Below are 22,534 nucleotides of genomic sequence, written 5' to 3' on the forward strand. Positions count from 1 at the left end.
GTAAGTTACTCAGATATTTATTCCATCAATTAATTCATACTTAAGTGAGATTAAAATGGAACATTATGGATATGCAATGTTTCCATATAATTATTTGATCTATTTAATTACTTGAATCTTCATTTGTGGACATTTAACACAAGAAGTCTAACAGCAACCATTTACTAACATTTATCAAATACTAAAGATCTTTCATGACTGTGCCAACCCTAATTAGGGAGTTGCACACAATTAAATGGTCCTAATAAATAACATTTAATCTATATTTAAAAATTATTCAAAAAACTACACAAGTTTCCATGTGACTCATTAATTTTACTCTTAGGTATATGCCCAAGAGAATATCCAAATGAAACCATAGGTCCATATAAAATCTTGTTCAAAAATAGTCATATCAGCATGAGGCACTAGAAACCAAGTAGAAACAATATGTGTCTACTAACGGATAAATAAATTGTATATCAATGCCATAGAATATTACTTAGCAATAAAAAGGAATGGCATACTGATGTATCACACAACAAAGATGAGTCTTGAAAACATTATCACCATGGGAAAGAAGTCAGTCACAAAATATTATATTGCATAATGCCATATATGAAATATCAGAAAATGTATAAGGATAGAATATATACTATTGTTTACTTTGGGATAGTGTGGTAGATTGACAACTGGTGGTCAACTTGTAACACCCAGCTAAACTGAACCAGTGTGGTGCTGGGTGTCAGAGGCCCATCGAAGGATTGCTGCCGGCAGCATAAGAGGTACAACTGGCTAGGAAGAAGTTTAGAAGCTGTTGAGACCTGATAGAAGCTGTTTGAAAAGCTGTTGGGAAGCAGTTAGGTAGCCAGTGGTTCTCCAGAGGAGGTTGTCAGGCTGGCTTTCCTGATGAACTCAGCTCCTCTCATCATCAAAGGAGCTCAGGATCTTACTGTCACTGACACTGGCTACAGTTCATGTTGGGGGAGCTCTGGCCTCACTTTGAGTATCCCTTCCTGGCTCCAGTGGGGAAGATGGTGCACTGCTCAGTCTCCTGGAAAAACCTGTCCCATTGGCTTTCCTGATGGAAACTTGGCTTTCCTTATCATCAGAGGAACTTGGGATGTCACTGTTGCTGAGGATGGCTGTGGTAATTTTCAGGGGATCTCTGGCTCTTACTTTGAGCATTGCTTCCTGGCTGCAGTGCAGATCCCTCGGCCTGCTAGCACAGATCCTTCATCTCGCTGGCACAGACTTTCTAGCTTCCACTAATCTTGGGCCTTCCCAGCGCAGATCTGTGAAACAGGCCTGCATGAGATATTGTTGTGGGCTCTTGGCCTCTGGTTGGACTCATGTGGACGCACGGCTATGGGCTCCAGGTCTTCAGCTGGACTCATGCAGGACATTACCGTGGGACCCAGGCCCTCGACTGGATTCTTTGGTCTTTACTGTGTGGACAGATTTCCCGCACTCTCTTTGAGTATGGCTCTTTGGGTGACTATAATAAAATAATTCTATCAATTATGTGTCCTGTATTGTTCCCCTTACAAAACCCCAAACTACAACAGATGGGGAGACGGAAAGTTCAGGAAAAAAGGGAACTGACTGATAATGGGTTTCTTTCAGGAGTGAGGAAAACGTCCCAAATTATATTCTGGTGTTGATTACAAAACCTTCTGAATATTCTAAGAAAATTTTAACTGGTTCATTTTAAATGAGTAAAAAAAAATAGTGTGTGTGAATTATATCTCAAGAAAACATTAAAAATAAACTGTCCATGCCTTACCCTTTTTACACTCAAAACTATCTGATGTCTTTATGAAGAATAAAGATATTTTGTCTGGATAAATTTCATATGCATTCCAAAAATAAAATAAAAACATGGAAATTTACATATTGACCCACCTGAAGCTATCAAGGAGACTAGGTTATGATCATGTTCAAGGACACCTGTGCCTGTCACACTGAAGTCAGTATACTTCTGCAACCTTCTCTCCCTCCTCATGCAGATAAAACATCAGTTCCACTTTGAATTTAAAGCAAACAGGATCATTATGTTTGTAGAGCAGCGTGTAGCTCTGCTATTCTAGCAATCTGTGACCTATAAATAATGCAAGACCTGTTCCTTCTCTAAGTGACTTTCTTACAGCATGAGCCTTGATATGTGAAGCATGGAGACCACAAAATAAGGAAAAAAAGAAAATAGAAAAACAAAAGGACAAAAGAAAAATTACCCTGCAGCCATAGAATTTAATCTATTTGTTATTCCCCAATTGAATTAAGAATCATGTCTCTTCTCTCTCTTGTAGCTGCCTCTGAAGCCAACTTTTGAACATTTGGCTGTTTTATTCCTCAAAGCAAAGGTGCATCTCAGCTAATCTGAAAAGTTCTTATGTTTTGCTTTAGAAGTAATGAAAGAAAATAAAAAGGTCTGTTTCCATGTGACCCCTGACCTTTGAACCACAACCTCCTGCCACTAACGGGTTCAGCACCTCATTGAATCTCTCCTCTCTGCACTGGCATAGTGCTGCGAAGAGGAAACGGAAAAAATAATCTGGGGACTTCATCAATTTTTCATGAATTTTCATTTAGGCCAGAACCCCCACTTCTCCTGGTCGATAGATCAAGCTGCTGTCATATATTCACCACCTGGGGCTACAGCTGCTATCTCTAGAGGCAGCTGCCTGCATGCAGGGCCCTGTGCTCCTCCTGCTCCTGCTCCTGCTCCTGCTCCTGCTCCTGCTCCTGCTCCAGTGCCCTGGTCCAGGGCCGAAACCCTATCTATACCCCTCTGCCCTGCACTCCCTGTGGCCGCATCAGAAAACCAGGCATTAACTTCTTGAGTGCTGGGTCCTTGGCTTATGGCTCCTTCAACTGTTCTCTAACTCTTTAAAAACCACATTTTCCTTAGAGCCCTTTCCTCAGTTTGAGTGATTTGAAAGCTCTTTCTCAACTGCTACTTTATTCCAATTCAAAAAAAGAAAAAACAAGAATGAGGTAATTCAAATCTCCATTGCAATCACTGGTCCTCTACTGTATTGTTCAGTTGCATAAATCTGAAATATACACTAAGCAAAAAGAAAATGAGCATGCTAGAGAAAATCACAGGTTGATTTCCTCACAACAAATCAAGCTAGATGGCTCTTAATAAAATTTTATATTTTATACTCTAGTGAAATCCTGTATGTTTGTAATTACAATAAAAAGCAAGGTGAGGCAAAGTGAGTCAAACCCACTATTTTAAAAATCAGTAATTCTTTCACAGTAAAAAGCTTTAAGTTCATTAGTTATGGATACATGCTTTCTCTTTTTGAGACAAGAACTCACTGTATAGTCAAGGCTGGTCTCAAACTCATGGCAGTCCTCCTGCCTTGGCCTCCTGAATGCTGGAATTTAAAGGAATGCACCACTACATCCAGCTTGCACTCATCCTAGACAACCTAGATAGAACTGAATCAGTGTCTTATCTAATTGTACTCCAGGGACACTTTGCAATGTCTGCAGCAGGCATTTTTGGTTGATATAATGGGCTTAGAAGGAAGTCCTATTGGTATCTTACTAGCAGAAGCCAAACATGTTTCTAAACAGCCTACAGTATGGAATAAAGCCCCCATCCCACAGAGAGAACCATCTGATCCCCCAGCTGATGGCGGTGCTGCAGATGTTGAGATGTCCTACTCTAGTTTTGGCACACCCAACTTAGAGGTACATTCTTGAAAGTACAGGCATGATCCGCAACCCAACTCCACCACCTACCCTTCCCCCATGTGCGCTCTCTCCATTGCCAGAGTCCACAGCTACTTTGTATTTGACACCAATGTCCTAGAAACATGGCGCCGGCCCTTTGCTCTTTCTTAAATGGATTCATTTTCTTGTCCCTTCATGGCCCACATGCCCTTCCTCTAATGTGTCTTCTGAGCCTGAACTCTGGCATTGGTGCTACCTTCCTTAGCTAACTAGTAAACGCTGGTGTTCCTAGCAAGGGTGTCAGGCCGCTTTCACGGCTTCCTACACACAGCTGGCCTGGACAACCATCTCTGCTCTCAGCCACTCCTATGGCCTCAGCCTCTACTGAAAAGATATTTCTCAAATTGAGTCTCTTTCTTTTTTTAATAGAAATGAGATTTGTTGCCTTAATACCTCATGTGCATGTCAATGAATAAGCCAAACTGACCATACATGCTTGTTTTCACTTATATCACTTGTTTTCCCATATATCTGAGATTCACACCCCATGTTCCCAAACTGACCATAAAGTGATATAATCTATAGTTCCTAAATATGATTTGAACCATTTCCAATAGGTAAGACAAGCTCACGCTGGGTAAGTCAAGACCAATAGGTAAGAAAAGATCACAAGGCTTAGAAGTAAATTTCGTGGTAATATATTTCATGAAAGACATAGAAAAGACTGATGAGGAAATGGAAAGAGATGAGCCACATACAAATGAATATTATTTGATCTTGTGCTGCCTCAAATGGCATGAACTGTTGACAGGGCATTAGAAGAAAGAATTTTATTCACTAGCTAAATTCAATTTGGAAGCCTTCTTATTTTCCTCTCTAGATCGTAAGTAATTCAAGCATTTCTTAAAGCTCATTTATTTGAAAATAAAAAATGCTACTGTCACATTACATGAAAATGAATCATGGTTTAAATTTTTCCTCCTAAAACAGTTGGATTCATTATTAATGATGCAATTAGGAAAGACAGTAATCCCTTTAGCTGAAATAAAAATAAAAGATGCATGTGTGTTGGGAGCAATTTTAACAAAGCTAAAACTCAGAGAAACAAAATGTTTATAACTGCACTATAATAAAATGACTGACCAATTTAGACAAACTTTAATTTGGAGAAGCAAAATGAGCTAAAGATTTAAAAACAATTATTTGATGTTAAGTACATAAAAGAACAAATTGTGAGAAAAGAAAACTTCATTTATTTAAAATAGGCCAAGTTGCGAGGCGTGGTGGCGTATGCCTGTAACCCCAGCACCAGGGAGGCTGAGGAAGGAGGATCATTGCAAGTTCCAGACCAGCCTGGGCTACAGTGTGAGCTCAAGGCCAGCCTGAAGTGCATAGTGAGACCCTGTCTCAAAAAGATAAAAAAAAAAAAAATGCCAAATTTTATATCATGTTTCTTCTAATAATATTAAAAGTTAAAAGCCTTAGGGTCTGCTGCTAGATTCCTCCCTAACTTACTATCTCTATCCCGGTTACTTAGCATTGTGGGTTTCATTTTCTTTCACTTTCTTATCTATACAATGGGGGAATAATTTGTCATATTTACATAAAGGAAATGGGATGAAAGTCAATAGAATTTGCCTTGGAAATATTTAATATGAACAAAGTTCTGGAAATAAGATATTTCAAGTTAAAAGTGGAAAAGTTAGAATATTTGCATTCTTGGTACTTTGTGTATTTAAAATATCAATAAAGTGATTGCAACCTCAACAGTTTTTGCTGAAGTAGCATTTTATTTAAAAAGGGAAAACCTGGACCCCAGTGCAAAATGGCTCTGCTCTCTAATGTTCTGCTATTTATATACCTTGAGTTTGTTCTCATAAAAAATTGGAGTCTGAGAATATTTCTACTATTGGAGCTATACATTTCAATCTTCCATGAGTTCTAGGTTTTTCCTAGTCAAAATTATCGATCAGAAGACTGAATGTTGAACAACAGCTTTTACTGGGATAGCTGACTAGAAGTAGTATACGACACTTTCATATGTGAAGACAAGGAAATATTTTTGAAAATTTCAGTACACATATTCATGCTGAGTGACACAGTAAGAAACCCTGCAGCATGTGATTATAGGTACCAACTTTTACTAAGTTAAGATACCAGTAGGTATTATCTAGCAAGCCAGTCCCAGTTCTACATAAGTACATATGCATCTGGAATCCCTCAATTACACTTCTTTCTGAAAACTTACACTATGACCAGAAAGTGTAAAAAGTATAAACTTTTCTTAAGTGCAATTGGTACCATGTCATTCACAATTCATTCTAGAGAAAAGCTTTCCTCAAAACAAATAACTGAAATTATATACCACTGTTTAAATTACAACTCCAAATTCTTACCTGTAAGCCAAAGCAATCTTTCATATATTAGTAATTGGCTTTATAAAACAATGCATGAAGTCAAATGGATCATGCAATCTGTGTTGAATAAATGTAAAGAACTGGTAATTTGATTTAGATATGCTATTTGGCCTACATGATAAATATATACATGTATAACAAACAAAACTAAAGAAATCAACAAAAATGCCAACAGCATAGCAAATCCTTAGATGATGCAGATGATCAAAATTAAATATATGCTATTGTTGATATTTTTTCTCTACTATACTCGAATAATGATTCCTGAATTCAGCCTGGAGCAAAAGAGTTGAAAGAATCTACAGAAAAGAACATGTGTGCTTCTGAAAATTTATAAAATATTTAGAAGTCACATATATATATAAATTATATTTATAGTTATATACAATAATGTAATATGTAACTTTATAGTTATATTTATAGATATAGGCAACTGTATTATATATAATTTATGTGATTATATTTATAGTTTTATGAATACAGTATATGTGATTATCTATAGGACTTATGCATCATATCTGATTCCATGGTACATGTAAATGTTTCATTTTAACATAAATAACTTTAATACTTGAGTATATCTTCACTAATAATTCAAATTTTAAATACGATAAGCATACTATATTACTGCTATGCTTCAATATAACATAATCCCCACATTGATTTTAAATAAATATATTAGTTGCTGCACCTAGACTGATACTATTTTAACCAGATTTCTTTGAAGAAATCAAAGTAAAATTATACAGTGTTGTTTTATTCTTTAGGCATCAATATCTATGAGAGCAAAATCAAAGTTGAGTAAAAAGAAATAAAAGCGCACATATAAAATTCCTGTGCTCACTTACATGCCACTTCCAGAGATGCATTTCGACTCACTGCTTCACCAAGGTAGTTCCGTGCCACACACACGTAGCTGCCTTCGTCGGGTTTACTTCTGCGCCCGTGCACAATGCGCAGGAAGAACAGGGATCCACTGGGCAGAAGCATTCTGTGGGACCGGGGATCGTCCTTGTCGGTCTCCACCCGCTCTCCATCCTTGTACCATTCGATGGTGGGCGTGGGGCGGCCCTCCGCCTTGCAGTTCAGGGTGGTGGGCTCTCCCTTAGAGACAATGACATCCGAAGGGTGTTCCACAATCCGCGGGGGAAAGTCTTCCTGGCGAAGACGAGATCCTACGAAACAGGATAGAATGAAGACAAGTTTTAACATTTCCTTTTGTATAGTTTCTATTTCACTTAAGGTCATGGTTACAGAATTAAATTGTTCAGTTATTTCACTGAATTGAATAACTGAAGGCTATTGCATTTTTTGTTGCCCTTTTATTTTTCTATACATCTCCTAAAGTTTTCCCCATTCTTTTTGTAGGCTAAGGCCATATTATGTTAATTCTAATGAGTTAGGTTTATCATGCTCCATACACCATAACAAGAAAATAGCACCAGATATTTTCAAGGGGAACACCATTTTAAAATAAGGACTAAAAGGAATAAGACTAAATGTGTTCAAAATGCTTATTATTTTTTGGGTAAGTAAGCCAAGCAGGCAGGTAGTGAGAAGACACACATAGATACCATTCACTGTGCTGGAGCTATGTTATCAGACTTTAACACAATAGACACTTGCAAATGACAGACAATATTATCTTCATTTTACAGATGTGGAAGCCACTTAAGAAATGATATCAATTGTCCAGGAGTGTATATTAAATAATCAGAAACATTATTTGAACTCAGGTATCTCTAAAGAACTCAAGTATAAGCCATTATGTTAAAATGAAGGGCTATGTGGTATTACAAGAAATTCATTATAGGGAAAAAGAAACAAATGTCAACCCTAACCAGAAAGTAATAAAAGACCTCTACAAAAAGAGTGGCATTTAAACTGGTCTGTTAAGAATGAAAATATGCCAGCTGAAGGAGCAAAACATTCAGATTCAAGGAGTATCATGAAGAGGAAAGGAAAAGGGAAATGGGAGAATACATATACTGGATTTTACACTCAGGGAAGAAGTTGATGTGGCCAGTAAACATAAAAGGTAACTTGGAGTTTGAGACAAACGGCATTTAATATAGGCATTACTTTTAACTCTTTCAGGAAAGATAAAACTTGAGTCATTGGTAGGAAAATGGACACACCTTGAGACAAGAATATTAAGTGAAATAAATCAGACAAGTTTAAATACTGCATGGTTTCTCTTACATGGGAAATCTGAATTATAAATGAACAAAAATAAAATAGATGGAAAGAATTTGGGAGATTTTCTTAAGAAAGGGATCAAGAGATGGAGGGAGGGGGAGTCAAGGGAGGGAAAGGGATGAAAAAAAGGAATTAAAATATGTACATGTACCAACTCAGCACAAGAAATCAAGGAATATAACCATTATGAACTGTAAACATGTTATATATATTTACTGTGAATGTGATTTGTTCTCCAAGGGTCCAAGTGGTAAAAGTTTGGGCCCCAGTGTGGCAGTATTGAGAGACTGTAGGATTTTGAGGGGTTCAGGCCTACTGGAAGGAGGTTAGGTCATTGTGGATGTAACCCTTGGAATGGGTTATTGCTAGTCTTGTAGAGTGAGTAAATTCTTACAAGAAAGAGTGAGTTCAAATGATGTGAATTACCCTGGTCTTTTAACGCCTCTGATTTCCTGACTTGCCCTGTGATCTCTTCCTCTTACACATGCTCATATCATTATGCCATCCACCATACTGTGATATGCAAAAAGGCCCTCACTAGTGCCAGCAGATGCCAGGGTCACGCTCTTGACTTTCAAAATGGTAAACTACATAAAAGTTTTGTTTCAGACAGTACCTCTCACTTTATAAAGCATTCAGGCTCAGATATTTTGTTATAGAAACAGAATATTCTAATGTAGTACCAATAACTTCCTTGTGGCTGCACAATTTATAAGAAATAGAGAGGGATTTATTGGTATTTTAAGATCAAATTCGCTGTGCTATTTTGGATACTTTTGATTTATAAGGAATAGGTATTCTTTATTCATGAAAACATACTATCAGCCCTTGCAAATTGATTATAAGAAGATTCTAAAAGTAATAAGCACATCCACTGACATGATGATGTACATAAGAGCTTCTTAAAAGTTTCCTCTTATAATTTTCCATTCAATCACCCAACATTAGCACATTTTGGCTTAATAACCTAAGTAAAATTTACCCCTCACTGTAATTCCAGTTTGCTTTCAGTATTAAAGGAAAATGCATAATTGAATCATAGGAATTTAATTCGGTCATGTGCAAACCTTTTCTTTTCTGAAATAATTAACTTTTAAAGGTTGCTGACTGCCATTTTTATCCATTAGATCCATAAAAATGAACATCTGTATTACAAGTATTGAGTACCTATAGTAAAAGTATAATTTTCAGCACACAGGTAAGAACTGTAAAACAGAACCGAAGAGTACCAAAGCATAAGGCTATGTGTGTCACAATACTAATTGATACACCTTAAGTAGCAGATCTTCTGGGCAAATTAAGAATTCCAAAGTATTCAAATAAGAATGGCTAAATATAGTTTGAAAATTTCTTACATAGTCTCAAATGTAAAGATCTGAACCCATGGCCATAGAATCTAATGGTAAAAGCACATTAATAATTTTGTATTTTTCTTCATTTAACAGAAAACTTACAAGGCTATAATCACCTCACATAGATATCTTCCTTGCTTTCCTCTGGTCTCCTATATAAATATCTACATTCTCACCACTGCAGTATTATTAAAAGTATATAAGCCAAGTCTTCACATCTCTAGGGTGCTATTTTTACATAAAATTGTCTCCTGTCTTACAAGTTAGTGGTCCTTGATAAACGCTGAACAAGATAAAAAATATATTAAATGAAATTTTAAAAAATGGATTTTAAAGAAAAGGAGGGAAAATATTTAAACCATTTAGTGATAAGATTTAAAATGCAATATACACAATAAATCCTGAGACTTTTAGTCATTTATCTTTATGACACATGTATCTATGTTACAGATTTTGATGTTGCATCAGGACACATTATTCTTATAGACACCTTAATACTGCTATTATAAAATCTTTAAAAGAACTGCTGTGACCTAACAATAGAGTAAAAATTATCAATTAAAAATATTAGAGATGCAAATTTCCATGAATTTTCAGCAAATTTTGAGTTTGGCAAAACATCTTTGGATATGACACGAAAAGTACAAAAGCAGAAATAGATAAATTGGACTTGTTAAAATTTTAAAGTGTTTGCTCTTAGAAAAACACAATAAATAAATAAATAAATAAGACAATTTACAGAATCTGCAAGAAAATTTCCAAATCACTTTTACAACTAAGATATATATCTAAAATATATAGAGAATTTATAACTAAAAATTTTGAAATGAACAAAGGACAGTAATAAATTAGACAAAATGTTAGGCAAATAGCTAGTAAGCAAATAAAAAGATATCAAATATCATTATTTATTTTGGAAATATAAATGAAAATCACAATGAGACATACTTTATAGACATTTTGATGTTTACATTTTTTAAAAACAATTGTGAGGAATGCAGAAAAACTGAAAGCCTCACACACTGCTGACTGGCAGGTGTGTAAAAAGGAACAGCCACTTTGTGAGACACTCTGTTAAGTTCCCCAAAATCTCAAACATACAGTTACCATGTTACCCAATAATTCCACTGCTAACTATATGCCCAGGAAAAATGAAATCATACATCCAAACAAAATTTATAGAGAAATATTCATAGCAGTATTTTTCATTATACCTAAAAGCAGAAACATTCTAATACTTTTAACTCAATGAATTATGATGAATGAATTAAAAATGTATATCATGAATGAATATATAAAATGTGATGCATCCATGAAAGAACAGTATTCTAATAGAATTGAATGAAAGGTCATGATACACATACACCATGGATGAATCCTGAATTCATAAGTGAAAGTACGTAGTCATCAACGATTATATGTTCTATGATTTCATTCAGATTATATGTCCAGGAGAGGAGAATCCATAGATGAAGAAATCTTAGTGGTTGCCCAAGGTACGGGGAATGAATTGAAGGTAAATTGAGACTGAGGATTTACTGCTAATGAGGATGAGATTCTTTAGAATACGACTGGAATATTCTAAAATTGAGTATGGTAATGGTTGTGCAACTCTAAGCATATCATAAAACCATCATACTGTATTTTTAAATGAAAAAATTCTGTAATACATTAATTGTATTTAAATAAAACCATTTTAAACAAATAATAAATACAGATAATTTGTGCTAACTTTGAACATTGGGAGGTTATTTTTGCATTTATAACTTCAAATTCTAATGCAACTATAAGGACTGCAACAGTTCATTAGAGCATAAGTTAAAGTTGAAAGGTCTCACCAGTCAGATAGAGAAAGAGATTAGAAAAACAGATATATGAATAAATGAATGAATGAACTGGTAATATAAATTTTAACATGTTATTAAAAATACTGGGTTTAATTCTGAATTCCCTAGAATTCAGACATCAAACACGTATAGCACAGTCCCTCTGCTGGAACCAGTATATAAATCATATGCAGGCCCATGAGTTCTTTGTAATTGTGTGAAAAGTGAGACTGCTAGCAGAGGAGTGTGGTGGTGGTGGCAGCAGGTCAGTGGGTGGGATGTATTTCACTAAATTTTCAAATAGGGAGGTTTGAGCCTTTAAAATTATCAGGGACTAGAAAGCTACTGGTTATTTTGCTTGTATTATCAAGATAAATAATTCAATTATGTGGTTAACAAACAAGCAAAAACAAAATCCCTATTTATAGTTTTTTGAGCACTCTCCACACTGATTTCCACAGTGCTGGTGTTAGTTTTCTGTGTGATCAAAACATCCATCTTCTGGTACCTTCCCAAAAGAGGTAAAACTCATTGTATTACAATGACATATGAATTCTCACATTTACAGCAGGGCAATTCACAATAATTCAATTATAAAAGTGACTTATGTGCTCATCAGTAGAAGAATGGATAAAAAAGATGTTATATATACACAGTGGGTACTATTCTGCCATAAAGGATAATAAATTTGAGTCATTTTTAGGAAAATGAATGGATCTTGAGACTGTAATACTAAGTGAAATAAAAACACAGAATGTCAAATATCACATGGTTTCCCTAATAAAAAAAAGCCAAAGTAAAAATAATTTAAAGATCAAAATGAAAAAGAAATGGTAGAAAAGAAATGGTAGAAAAGTAGATTCTGTAGAGACAGCATCTGGGGAAGAAGGGAGGTGGGTACAAGAAGGAGCAGAAAGGAAAGTAAAAAGGATTAATATGTGATGTATGTATGTACTGATTCTCCAAGATAATTGGAATTCTTATTTATCACAAATATATACTAATCATTTTTTAAAAAGCTGATATCTCAGCCTCATTGAAAATTTGAAACCAAAGAGTAAAGAGGGGACGGGGATGTTCATCTCCTGAGGGTTCATGAAACTGTTTAATATTAAATGTTTCTACAGCCAAAGTATGGCCCTCAGTTAGCAATGGAGACATCCTCCAAAGACATTCTTCAAACATAGAATCCCAGGCTCCTGCCCAAACCTATGAAAGCTGAATGTTCCTTTTCCTATGCTCTTCTCCAGGGATTCAGATGGACTTGAAAGTTTGGGACAGGATGAATTAATCAGTTTTTACATATCCTTGAGGTGCTTCATAGATTTAACCTGTTGTAAAAAGAAGTAAGGAAGAAGGAAGAAGGAAATGAAAGAGGACAAGGATGAAGAAGGGGAAGGAAGACGGACGTGTGTACCACCCACCAAGCTAATACTTACTATCTGGTCATTCATAGGAAGAGTTTGCTGACCCTGCTCTAGAGTAAATGTTTTTCAATTTCCATTAATAAATTCATTCCATATTTCTGTTTCTTTCATAAGGACCACAAAACTATCTTGTTTGTATGTTGAATACATTACATGGGTAGTAATGTTAATATTGCACATATAATATGAAATACTCAAAACTCCTATATAAAGAAAGAGGAGAGGGTTGGTGATATGGCTCAGTGGTACAAGCACCTGCCTGGCAAGCACAATGTCCTGAGTTGGATTCGTGATTTAAAAAAAAAGAAAAAAATAGGAGAGCTGTAAATCAGGAAAACTGTATACAATCCTAACATTGCTTGCAGGTAACATCAAATCTGACTCCTTCTTTTATCCTCCAGTTATTAAATGAGTCAAGTTTTCATGAAAAACATTTTATTACACTCTCACTAAGTATTATTTTATATACCTAAGAAATGCAAAATAATCTGAGAATCCTAAAGAAGACATCAAACATTTATTCTTAATATTTAAGAGTCTAAACTGAAAAATAGTTATTTGATAGTAGAGGCAGAATAAGAACTCAAGGCCCTTTATCCTGAATGAGCCAGGAGTCTTCAAAACTGGATGGAGAAGCAAGATAAGAATGCACACTGGAACTAGGCTAATTCCCAAACCTTCTAAAGTTGATCTTATAAAATGAATCACCTGAACACTAGTGCTCATACTTTAAACAGAAAACATATTTCTTATTTTTAAGTATGATTCTCAGAATCATCTGGGCTTTTTAAAAATATGAACCACTTCTTCAGTTTGCATGCCATCCTTGCCCAAGGGCCAGATGATCCTTGTATTGTTCCAATTCTAGTATATATTCTGCCAACTCAACCACTTGAATCTTTCTTAAAAATGCAAACTGCTGATCGCCATAGTGAATAAGATGCATCAGAATTTATCAGTGAAAGGAGCTAAGGAGCTGCAGTCTTAGCATGTTTACCAAGACAAGATCACACACTTAGCCATGCATAGACACAAGGATTCTGGAGCAAAATAAATCAGTGGGGTGCAGATGATCTTTGAATAATGTTCAATGTATCCAAATTTACATAGTGTATTATATTTGCATTTCTGAGACTCTCAAGCAATGATTTTATGATTTTGATAAAATATTTAATTTTTCAAAATTTAAGTGGTTTATTAGCTCTTGAATTTTTTAATGTGAAGTATAAATCATATCTCATGAATATAGTTAAGCTTAGTTTTATTGATTCAATCATTTATTTGCAGTGAGTACCAAATATCTTTTGTTTTTAGGAAGTGATTTCCATTACACAATACAGTATAGTAAAGAAGGATAAAGCATGTACAAGAGCACTTGTGGGTTTTATTTCATGTATTTCCAATTAAAATGTCCTTGCCTCATTATTCAGTTGGAACACAGAATTTTCTGGAACTAAACTTCATTTCTCACTAACCAGTTAGAAACTTCTATCAACTGTTAGTCTATGCATAAATGAAGCAATGGATTCTGAACTTTTCTGAGAGCAGAAAAAATTCTTGACAAATTAAGGACAGAGAAAGAACAATTTTTCTTCCAGCAAAATTTCTATGCATTTTGTCATCATTAAAAATGTAATGATGTGTCCTGTTCCATAAAACCTACATTTGTTTTAGCAGTGTCTTTCCCCAAAAATATTATCCTAGTAAAATTCATCCTGGAGAGTTTTGTACAATTACTACAATTTGGAAAGAGATATCTCCTGATATGATCCTCATCTTAGATTGATAATCACAGTAATACTACATGAAAATGTGAGACATGCCTGAAACAGCACAAGGAGTAAGCAATGTGTCAGCAATTAAAACATACCTTATTTTCTGGATAATATTCTTTTTATTTTTCCTCACTTTTATAAGATTTAAATCAAACACACCCATCTCACCAGTTGGTTTACTAGATTAAAATAGATGTCATAGATAGATAGATGGCTGGCTAGATAGATAGATAGTTAGTTAGATAGGTAGATACATAGATAGATAGATAGATAGATAGATAGATAGACAGACCAATCAATATGTCAATCGATTAACAGGACAAGCAATAAACATGCCATCTTTCTAATTTTTTTTTGTTCTATAATACCTACAAATATTCTTTCCAAACTTTTGCCCATACAACACTAATTACGTTGACACGAACTTCTCTTTTCTAAACAATAATTCTTCCATTAATGTTTGACTGCATGGTAGATATATTCTCCTAGAGCAGGATGACAGTTTTACTCTATGTTTCAACAGAATTAAAATGCTTCCTCTTTTTCAAATAAATCCTATTTAAAATTTCCTTAGAGGAAAGAAACATATCTCAGTGTCACTGCATATGCTGTCTACATGGATTACTGAGGTAAAATAACTTGTAATGAAATGGATTTAATGAATCACTTCCTGACTCAATCAAATTGTTACCCCTGTTGGAACACTGAATCTTCAGGAAGACTGAATTTCAGCACACTTCCTCGGTGAGGGAGAACAAAATGAGAATGGACTTCATGATATTTTTTGTCCTGAGGCCCTATTCAGTAATAAGATTTGGTAATAAGATCAGTTTGGGGGAAACACAAAATCTTCTATATATTTGAACATTACTTAAATTCTCACAAGGAAGGATTTAATTTGCTACGGCCTAAACAAACATCTAAGATTGTCATTTCTTCTGGAAGCATAGCATTGCCAGATTAATAAAAATAAGTTTAAATAGAAATAGCATTGAAACTGAGACCTAGAAATATTACTTTTCAAATTCCTAGAACTTAAGGCTTGTATGTGTGGAGAAAAAGGAAGTGACCAAGATAAAACAGATTTCTTGGAGAAGTCAACCAGAAACACTGATTCTGAAGGTTCTTGGTTATGCAATATGGCACGCAACATCTGTATTGCCTCATTTTCTGGAAAACCAGGCAGAAAACTTAGTTATCTCTTATAACAACTTCCCATTCTACAAAATGAGGAGAAAAAAACATTATAATGACCTGAAGTTTCAAAATCTGGGAACTGGACTCTTGCCTTTCTTAGCTATGGATGTATTATTAATGCAAGTTCTATTTCTGAATGATGTTTCATCTATTACCTCTTCTACTTACCTATATTTTTGATTTCTAAAATAGAAATTTCCACACACTAAGTTATAGTCATTTCCTGTTTCGTGTTCTGGCTTGTTTGGTTTGTTTTAGTGTTACTTTCTGGCCACTATATGATGATTATTATGACCTCAGTTAACTGCCTAACATTTTTTATGGTATCCTTTCTTCACCTCAAATCTGAAGCAACTGAAATAATGAGTTGTTACAAATCCATTGTCCAGTAGCTTGACCTGTCATTTTGTGGCTGCCACATCAATGATCACTTAATGGACAGATAGAAAAGAGAATAAAGAGCAGCCATTTAAATTTATGAACACAAAGCGAAATTTTAAAGATGTATACTTTAAATTAATGTTCATACTTCTAATGAAAAGTACAGATTGGAAACGTTGGCCTTTGTAGGTGCTGTGCCTGCTCTTAAAATCTATGAGGAAGCTGTCGCACATGCCTGTTGTCCCAGTTACCGGGGAGGCTGACAAGTGTGGACCCCGATAACCTGGGAGTTGGAGATCACCCTGTGCAACATAGTGATACTCAAGCTCAAAATATTCCCCCTAAACATACAGGTATCACAAACATGGCTTCTTAAAGATTCTTCCAAGCACCAACAATGATGTAAAAGAGTTTTTAAAAAAAAATCCTTAGGTAACACTTGGAATTTATAAACAAATTGCCCTGGAATTTAATGGTAACAAATGTATGCGTCTATAGACAAATCATATCAACCAAAGACCAACTGGCAATATATTGACAGTTATCTTTACAGTAAGTATTTAATTAATTATTTAAAATAAACCCTTTACTAAAGATCTTCAAATTTCCTTCTTTTTAAGGGGAATGGGATGCTGTTTCAAAAGAAGGTATAAGACAGATTCATAAAACTTTTTCTTTGAATTTCACAACGTACTTATATCCTTATCTACTATTTATAGAAATTACTCAAAATATCAAAATTGAACAATTTTCTCTCCTTTCTTCTCCATCACCCCATGCTATATAGTACCTTTGTCGGATGAGGTTTAATGGCTTTTTAGAACATTGTATTTTCTGGCTGCCCACATCCAAGGTATTGAGCCACTGACCTTGGCTGAGAAGTTGGACACCAGGGCAAACAGAGCACCAGCATTTGGGAAAGATGCAGAACGGGTGTATGTATGCATTACAATCAGTAGCTAAAGGCAATGGAATCCAGGGATGGACACAAGGGCATGTCTCTAAAACTCTGAAGGGAAATTTTTAAGCATTAATCTGAAAGGCTTCCAGGAAAATTTTAGGGGTGATATTCCCCCTGAGAAATAATAAATTAATTCCCTACTTTATAAATTCATTTTCCAATAATTCAGTGAGGAGTTGATATTTTAACCTGGATATTCATCCAATGCTATATCAAATCAATTTGCTACATCTTACATGGTTGAAGGCAGACTTTAAAGAGTGATTTGCCACCAAATCAGAGGTTTTCATGGGTTATGTAGATTTGCTTTCCAATGATAAAAACAATCCCTGTTCCAGAAAAGATATCATCTTTCAAATTTAGCTTCTTATAATCATATCTATAATACTTTGATATGGTTTATAACCACATTTGACAAAATATGAAGCAAGGAAATGATCATGAAACTCATTAAATTTTTAAACAATGCTTAATTTTGTAAAATCTGTATTGCTTTATTGTTTTTGTCTTATTTTGTAAATGTCTGTGTTTGTTAATGTTTTCATTCTTTTATCCTTAAAATTAAAAGGAAACATTGATATAATTTTATGAAAACTGTGAACAAGACTCTAAGAAATGCCATGCTACTTAAACAAATTCCTAATATACTAATAACATTTTAACTTTCAATTCTATTTCCTAAGCAATGAATTCTGAAAATTCTGTAGCAATTACATTAACCTTAGTAACTACAGATGACTAGAAAACATCATTTCTAGGACTATTAATATTTTAACACCTGCATGGTGACTTTTGTTAAATATTTATTCTTAAGTAGATTTGATTTGACTGGAAGGAACTCTTAACATATCTTCCTCCAATTTAAAATGTTTTACTATGAAAAATTGAAATTCGATGATTCTAGTTAGAAATGCAGGTGAACGTCTCTTACTGCTTTGTATGTTAAGGATTTTTAAAAGATCCATTTAAAATATTAGTACAGTCCAGATAGCTCCTTAAAAGAGTAATAGCTCAATCGTTACCAAAACAGTATAGTGCCATGAGTCAAACGCATTAGCTGCCTCACATCCAAATGATGTTCACAGACACTGATTTTAGGTTTGTTCTCTCCCAGCCAGCATTCTACTATTAGAGAAGTTGGCCTCATGTCTGAGCCTCATTGCATTCCTCCATTATCATCTTAAGTGTGAATCATAAACCTTGGATTGCCTTTTATGGAATGGAAGGAAGGCATACTATCACAGCAACTGGGTACAATATTTTCTATGTATGTGTGTATGTGCCTTTTTGAAAATTGGTAATATATATCTTCAGCCTTACTGTAGATTGTAGGTAGGTGGGAGAACTCTGGCATGAAATTGCTCTTACTCAAATGCTAGACAGTGTACTAAGTCAGTAACATCACCAAGTAGATGAAGTCATGCTTTAGTATGTGTTAAGTACAAACTAAGCACTCAGTTAACGTTTGCTACTTTTATTTGCTTTAAAACAATATGTAACAATTTCATTAAGTATAATCTCTATCACTGTGACTACAAAAAGACAGTAGGTCACCATTCTATAAGATTTTATTCTTTTCATAACATAATAGATCATTCAGAATGTCGCTGCTGTGTATCTCCCTCTGATTTCTTGTCACTGACTGTTCCTATCTACCAAGCTGGAGGTCATTCTGAGTAACACAGCTTATGTTTTAACTTCCTGAAGGGTTTATGTTTTAAATGCTATGTATCTTAGCTTTGCAATATACTGCATTAACATTAAAAGATAAAAATATTAGGTACTCAATGTTATATAAAGGCATGAATAAACATAATCAATCTTGTTATTCTCTCAATAGAACTGTAGGAGGGCTATATTTTTATTAAAAGGCCTTGCAACTATTAAGGAAATTTCTCTCGTAGCTCATGACAAATCAAGTATGTAGGACTTTAGCACCAAGCATTAACATCTAGGCATGCTATAGAAATCATAAATTATATTCATTAGAATTTAAACAAATATAGATACTTGATAACTTCTTGCATCACTCTATTTTATAGAAATGGGCTATTTCTTCTCTGATATCTTTTCCTCATAAAAATGTTAAAACCACTGCATGGTTCATAAACAGGAAGCATCTATGTTTGCAACTTTCACATTAGAAGATTAGAGAGGGTTTAGAGCTATCAAATAATATTGGTGGAAAAAACATTAACATAAGTTAAATTAAATTACATGACAAGAACAGGAATATTATGAGACACTATCCAAAATGAAGCCTTCACCAGTAGTAGAGAAAATGCAACCTGTTAAAGCAACATATTTTTTCTTTGAAATCTCAAAATAATAATTTTATAATATGATGTATATTTAAAGTGAGACTAGGTCTCTTGCAGTAAAAGGTCTACAACAAAAATGAATACAGTGACCCCAAAGATGAAACAACAACTTTACTCATGAGTGGTGGGAACCGTTTATTAGATTTTTTTTCTTGATATTCTTGGAATTCTTTGCCCAAGCTCCTACCTTGGGAGAAAAAGAGATTATTAAAGTAGCTGAATACAACATGAGCTTATTGCTTTGCCCTGGACTATCATGCTCAGAGTGAATGGGTTTTCACAGTTGAACAAACAGTACGCAGACGACAGCATCACATTTCTGCGGAGGTCTCTGCAGATACTCACCTAAATTCACTTTCACTGCATGCAGAAGACTAAGTGAGATATTTATAAAAAGGCACCTGAGACAAGACTTTTGATATAATACATAGGTTAAAGTACCACCATGTGTAATCAACTGCAAATAGCATAGAACAAAATTTATTCACAATTTTTGCATCTTGTGGAAATATTTCAAGTTTAAGTTCTATCCTTACTTTATACACTGCATTAAAATAATAACTGAGTATAAATTTGAGTTCCACTTTGAGAAAAAATGCTTTCTCCAGTTTTATTTGGTAAATCATAATCATTTTCAGGAAACACCTCTACTAAAGCTATGTAAATTGCTGGTTACATTTAGATTGTAAATTAGAGTTACTTTAGTAGATAAGGAATGTGAATTACCTTCACGGTCAGGATACTTTTACCTTAATGGTCAGGATACTTTTCTTCAGGGGGTATACTTTCTCTTCATTTTTGTCTATTAATGATATCTGTTGATGTCTTTTTAAAGTGAGTGGTTTAATAAAACCTTAAATTTCCTTTTAAGAGCTGTCTTCTGTTTCAGAACAAAGTGATCATCAGATAACATCACTGCTGCAACAGAAATACTGAGTAGTTTTCAGTTAAAAGAGTCTGTGTGTGTAGAGAAAAACGAGCTTATTTTTCTGCTGAATGGAGAATTGCAGCAAATGAGAATGCTATAAATGTTTCATAATGATCTTTTTCTGCTTGAATTTTCATGGAAATACATGAGACTCAATTCCTTGGGCCTCTCAAGAAAACATCTGCGTCTCTAGAAAACTTATGAAAAATGTTATTTTCCAGTCAATCCATTTACTTTGAAGCCTTATCAGACAAGAGATCAAATGAAACCGATCATCCTAGGTTTTCCTGAGCTATTACCATGTGGACATGGAATTAACCTCCAGCCAGCCACCCTCAAAACGCAACGCTTTCTTGTCACAGAGCGAAAGGAATGAAACACACAGAATTATTCTGGATTATGCTGAAAGAGAAAATGCTGACAGGCAAGGAAATAAAAATGTATAGATCTATAGTGCTCATGAAAGACAAGAGAATGGTAGTGCAGAACAGTGTGGTGTTTTTAAAACACAAAAACCTGACTTTGTAGTCAAGCATTCAGTACATAAAGTCAGGATAAGCTGAATTTTATAAAGAAGCAGATATTGAAAATCAAGCAGACAATGAGAAGGGCTCATTCAAATTTAAGCAGATGATGTTTGCTCTGTATTCTGTATAGATATTCTACTTCAAAGGAAGCAGTAATAACTGTGTGCGTGCCTTTTTTTTTTGTTTTTTTAATTTTGGTTTGCTTTTTGAAGGATAGGCAGAATGATATTGAGTCTTTGTAAAAACAAGAAACATTTGGTTAGTTAATTTTCTTATAAATCTTTGAACAATTTATCAGTACATGTTTACTTTAGATATTTACATGCCTTATGGGGCGCTGGTGCCTGTGTGTAACACCCTAATCTCTGTGTTCATCTCCCTTCCCTCTCCTCCTTCCTGTTCCCTCCAGCTCTTGAGCTGCATCCTATTTGAGAATCATCTCTCTGCCTACTTCCTATTATCCTTTCCTTAGTTTGCACTATATCTATATTTTTGGTTTCTCATATAGCCTAAACCAGGTTACTGCAAGTAAGTCCCTAAATTACCTATTCTGCTTTTCCAAAAATATTGTAATACCTATGCTAATGTGTTTCATTCATACTACCAGTTTCTCCTGGTTCACTGAAAGTTTTACTCTATTATCTGTTTGTTTCTTCTTTGTAAGAGATAATCTTTTTGTTTTTTTCTTATACTCTGAGTAACTGCTTTGAATATAATGATTCACAGTGTATTAACTATTATTATTCACTTGTTTTGTGATAAAATTTTCTTTGTTCATACATTTTTTAAAAAAAATTAAAAAGATAATATTTAACCTTGTGTGTCTGCTTTATTTCATTTAAACTTATGGTCTCAAGGCACATACATTTTTCTAGGAATGACTCAAGTTTAGCTTTCTTTATAGCAGAGTAGTAGTCTGTGGTATGTAAGTTCCACAATTTTCCTTATACATTCATCTGTTGATGGACAATATGTCTAGATTGCTTCTAAGATTTAGCTACTATGAATTGTGCTGCTATAAATATGAGTATGCCTGTATCTCTGTAATATGACAACTTTAACGCCTTTGAGAAAAAACCTAGAAGGGGAATAGCTGGTTCAAATGGAATTTCTCCTTTTAGTTTTCTAAGGAACCTACAGGGCAGTGATGGAAAACCTTTTAGAACTTTCAGTGATGCAAATACACACCACACTTTGTGGCATGCATGCCATAGGTTCACTACCACTGCTATAGTGATCGTACTATTTTATAAATTTCTATCAGAAATAGAACAAAAAGCAAATAAAAAGCCTTTGAATTATATGTAACCTATTGAAATAAAAGTTTGAATTAAGTGTAATAACATCAGAATCAATAGTCAATGCCTCCCATGTTGTGTGTGCTGTAAACCTCTGCTCTTTCCCCGTGCTTTCCAGACAGAAGTCATTCCCTCTCTGTGTCAGGTGCAGCCTCTGTGGCAGAGCAGCCGCACCTCCAGGTCTGTGTCCCCAGCTAAGAACAGCGCTAGGTTTCATTCAGGTGCTCGCTGGAGCGATCAGTCCTCATTCAAATTTGAG

At 34.6% G+C, this 22,534-nt stretch overlaps 1 protein-coding gene across 11 annotated transcripts in view; it reads right to left on the bottom strand.

Annotated features, from left to right (window-relative positions):
- Positions 1–22,534, bottom strand: part of Robo2 (roundabout guidance receptor 2) — a 1,247,873-nt gene that overhangs the window by 477,295 nt on the left and 748,044 nt on the right. For all 11 annotated transcript variants that reach the window (XM_013503739.1, XM_005375549.2, XM_013503734.1 and 8 more), the window contains exon 2: positions 6,932–7,258. In XM_013503739.1, coding sequence (XP_013359193.1) covers positions 6,932–7,258 — 327 coding nt within the window. The remainder of the gene's footprint in view (positions 1–6,931; positions 7,259–22,534) is intronic.

This window comes from Chinchilla lanigera, unplaced genomic scaffold (genome assembly GCF_000276665.1).
Source record: "Chinchilla lanigera isolate Chin_1 unplaced genomic scaffold, ChiLan1.0 scaffold00006, whole genome shotgun sequence".
In the NCBI taxonomy this organism is placed as follows: Eukaryota; Metazoa; Chordata; class Mammalia; order Rodentia; family Chinchillidae; genus Chinchilla; species Chinchilla lanigera.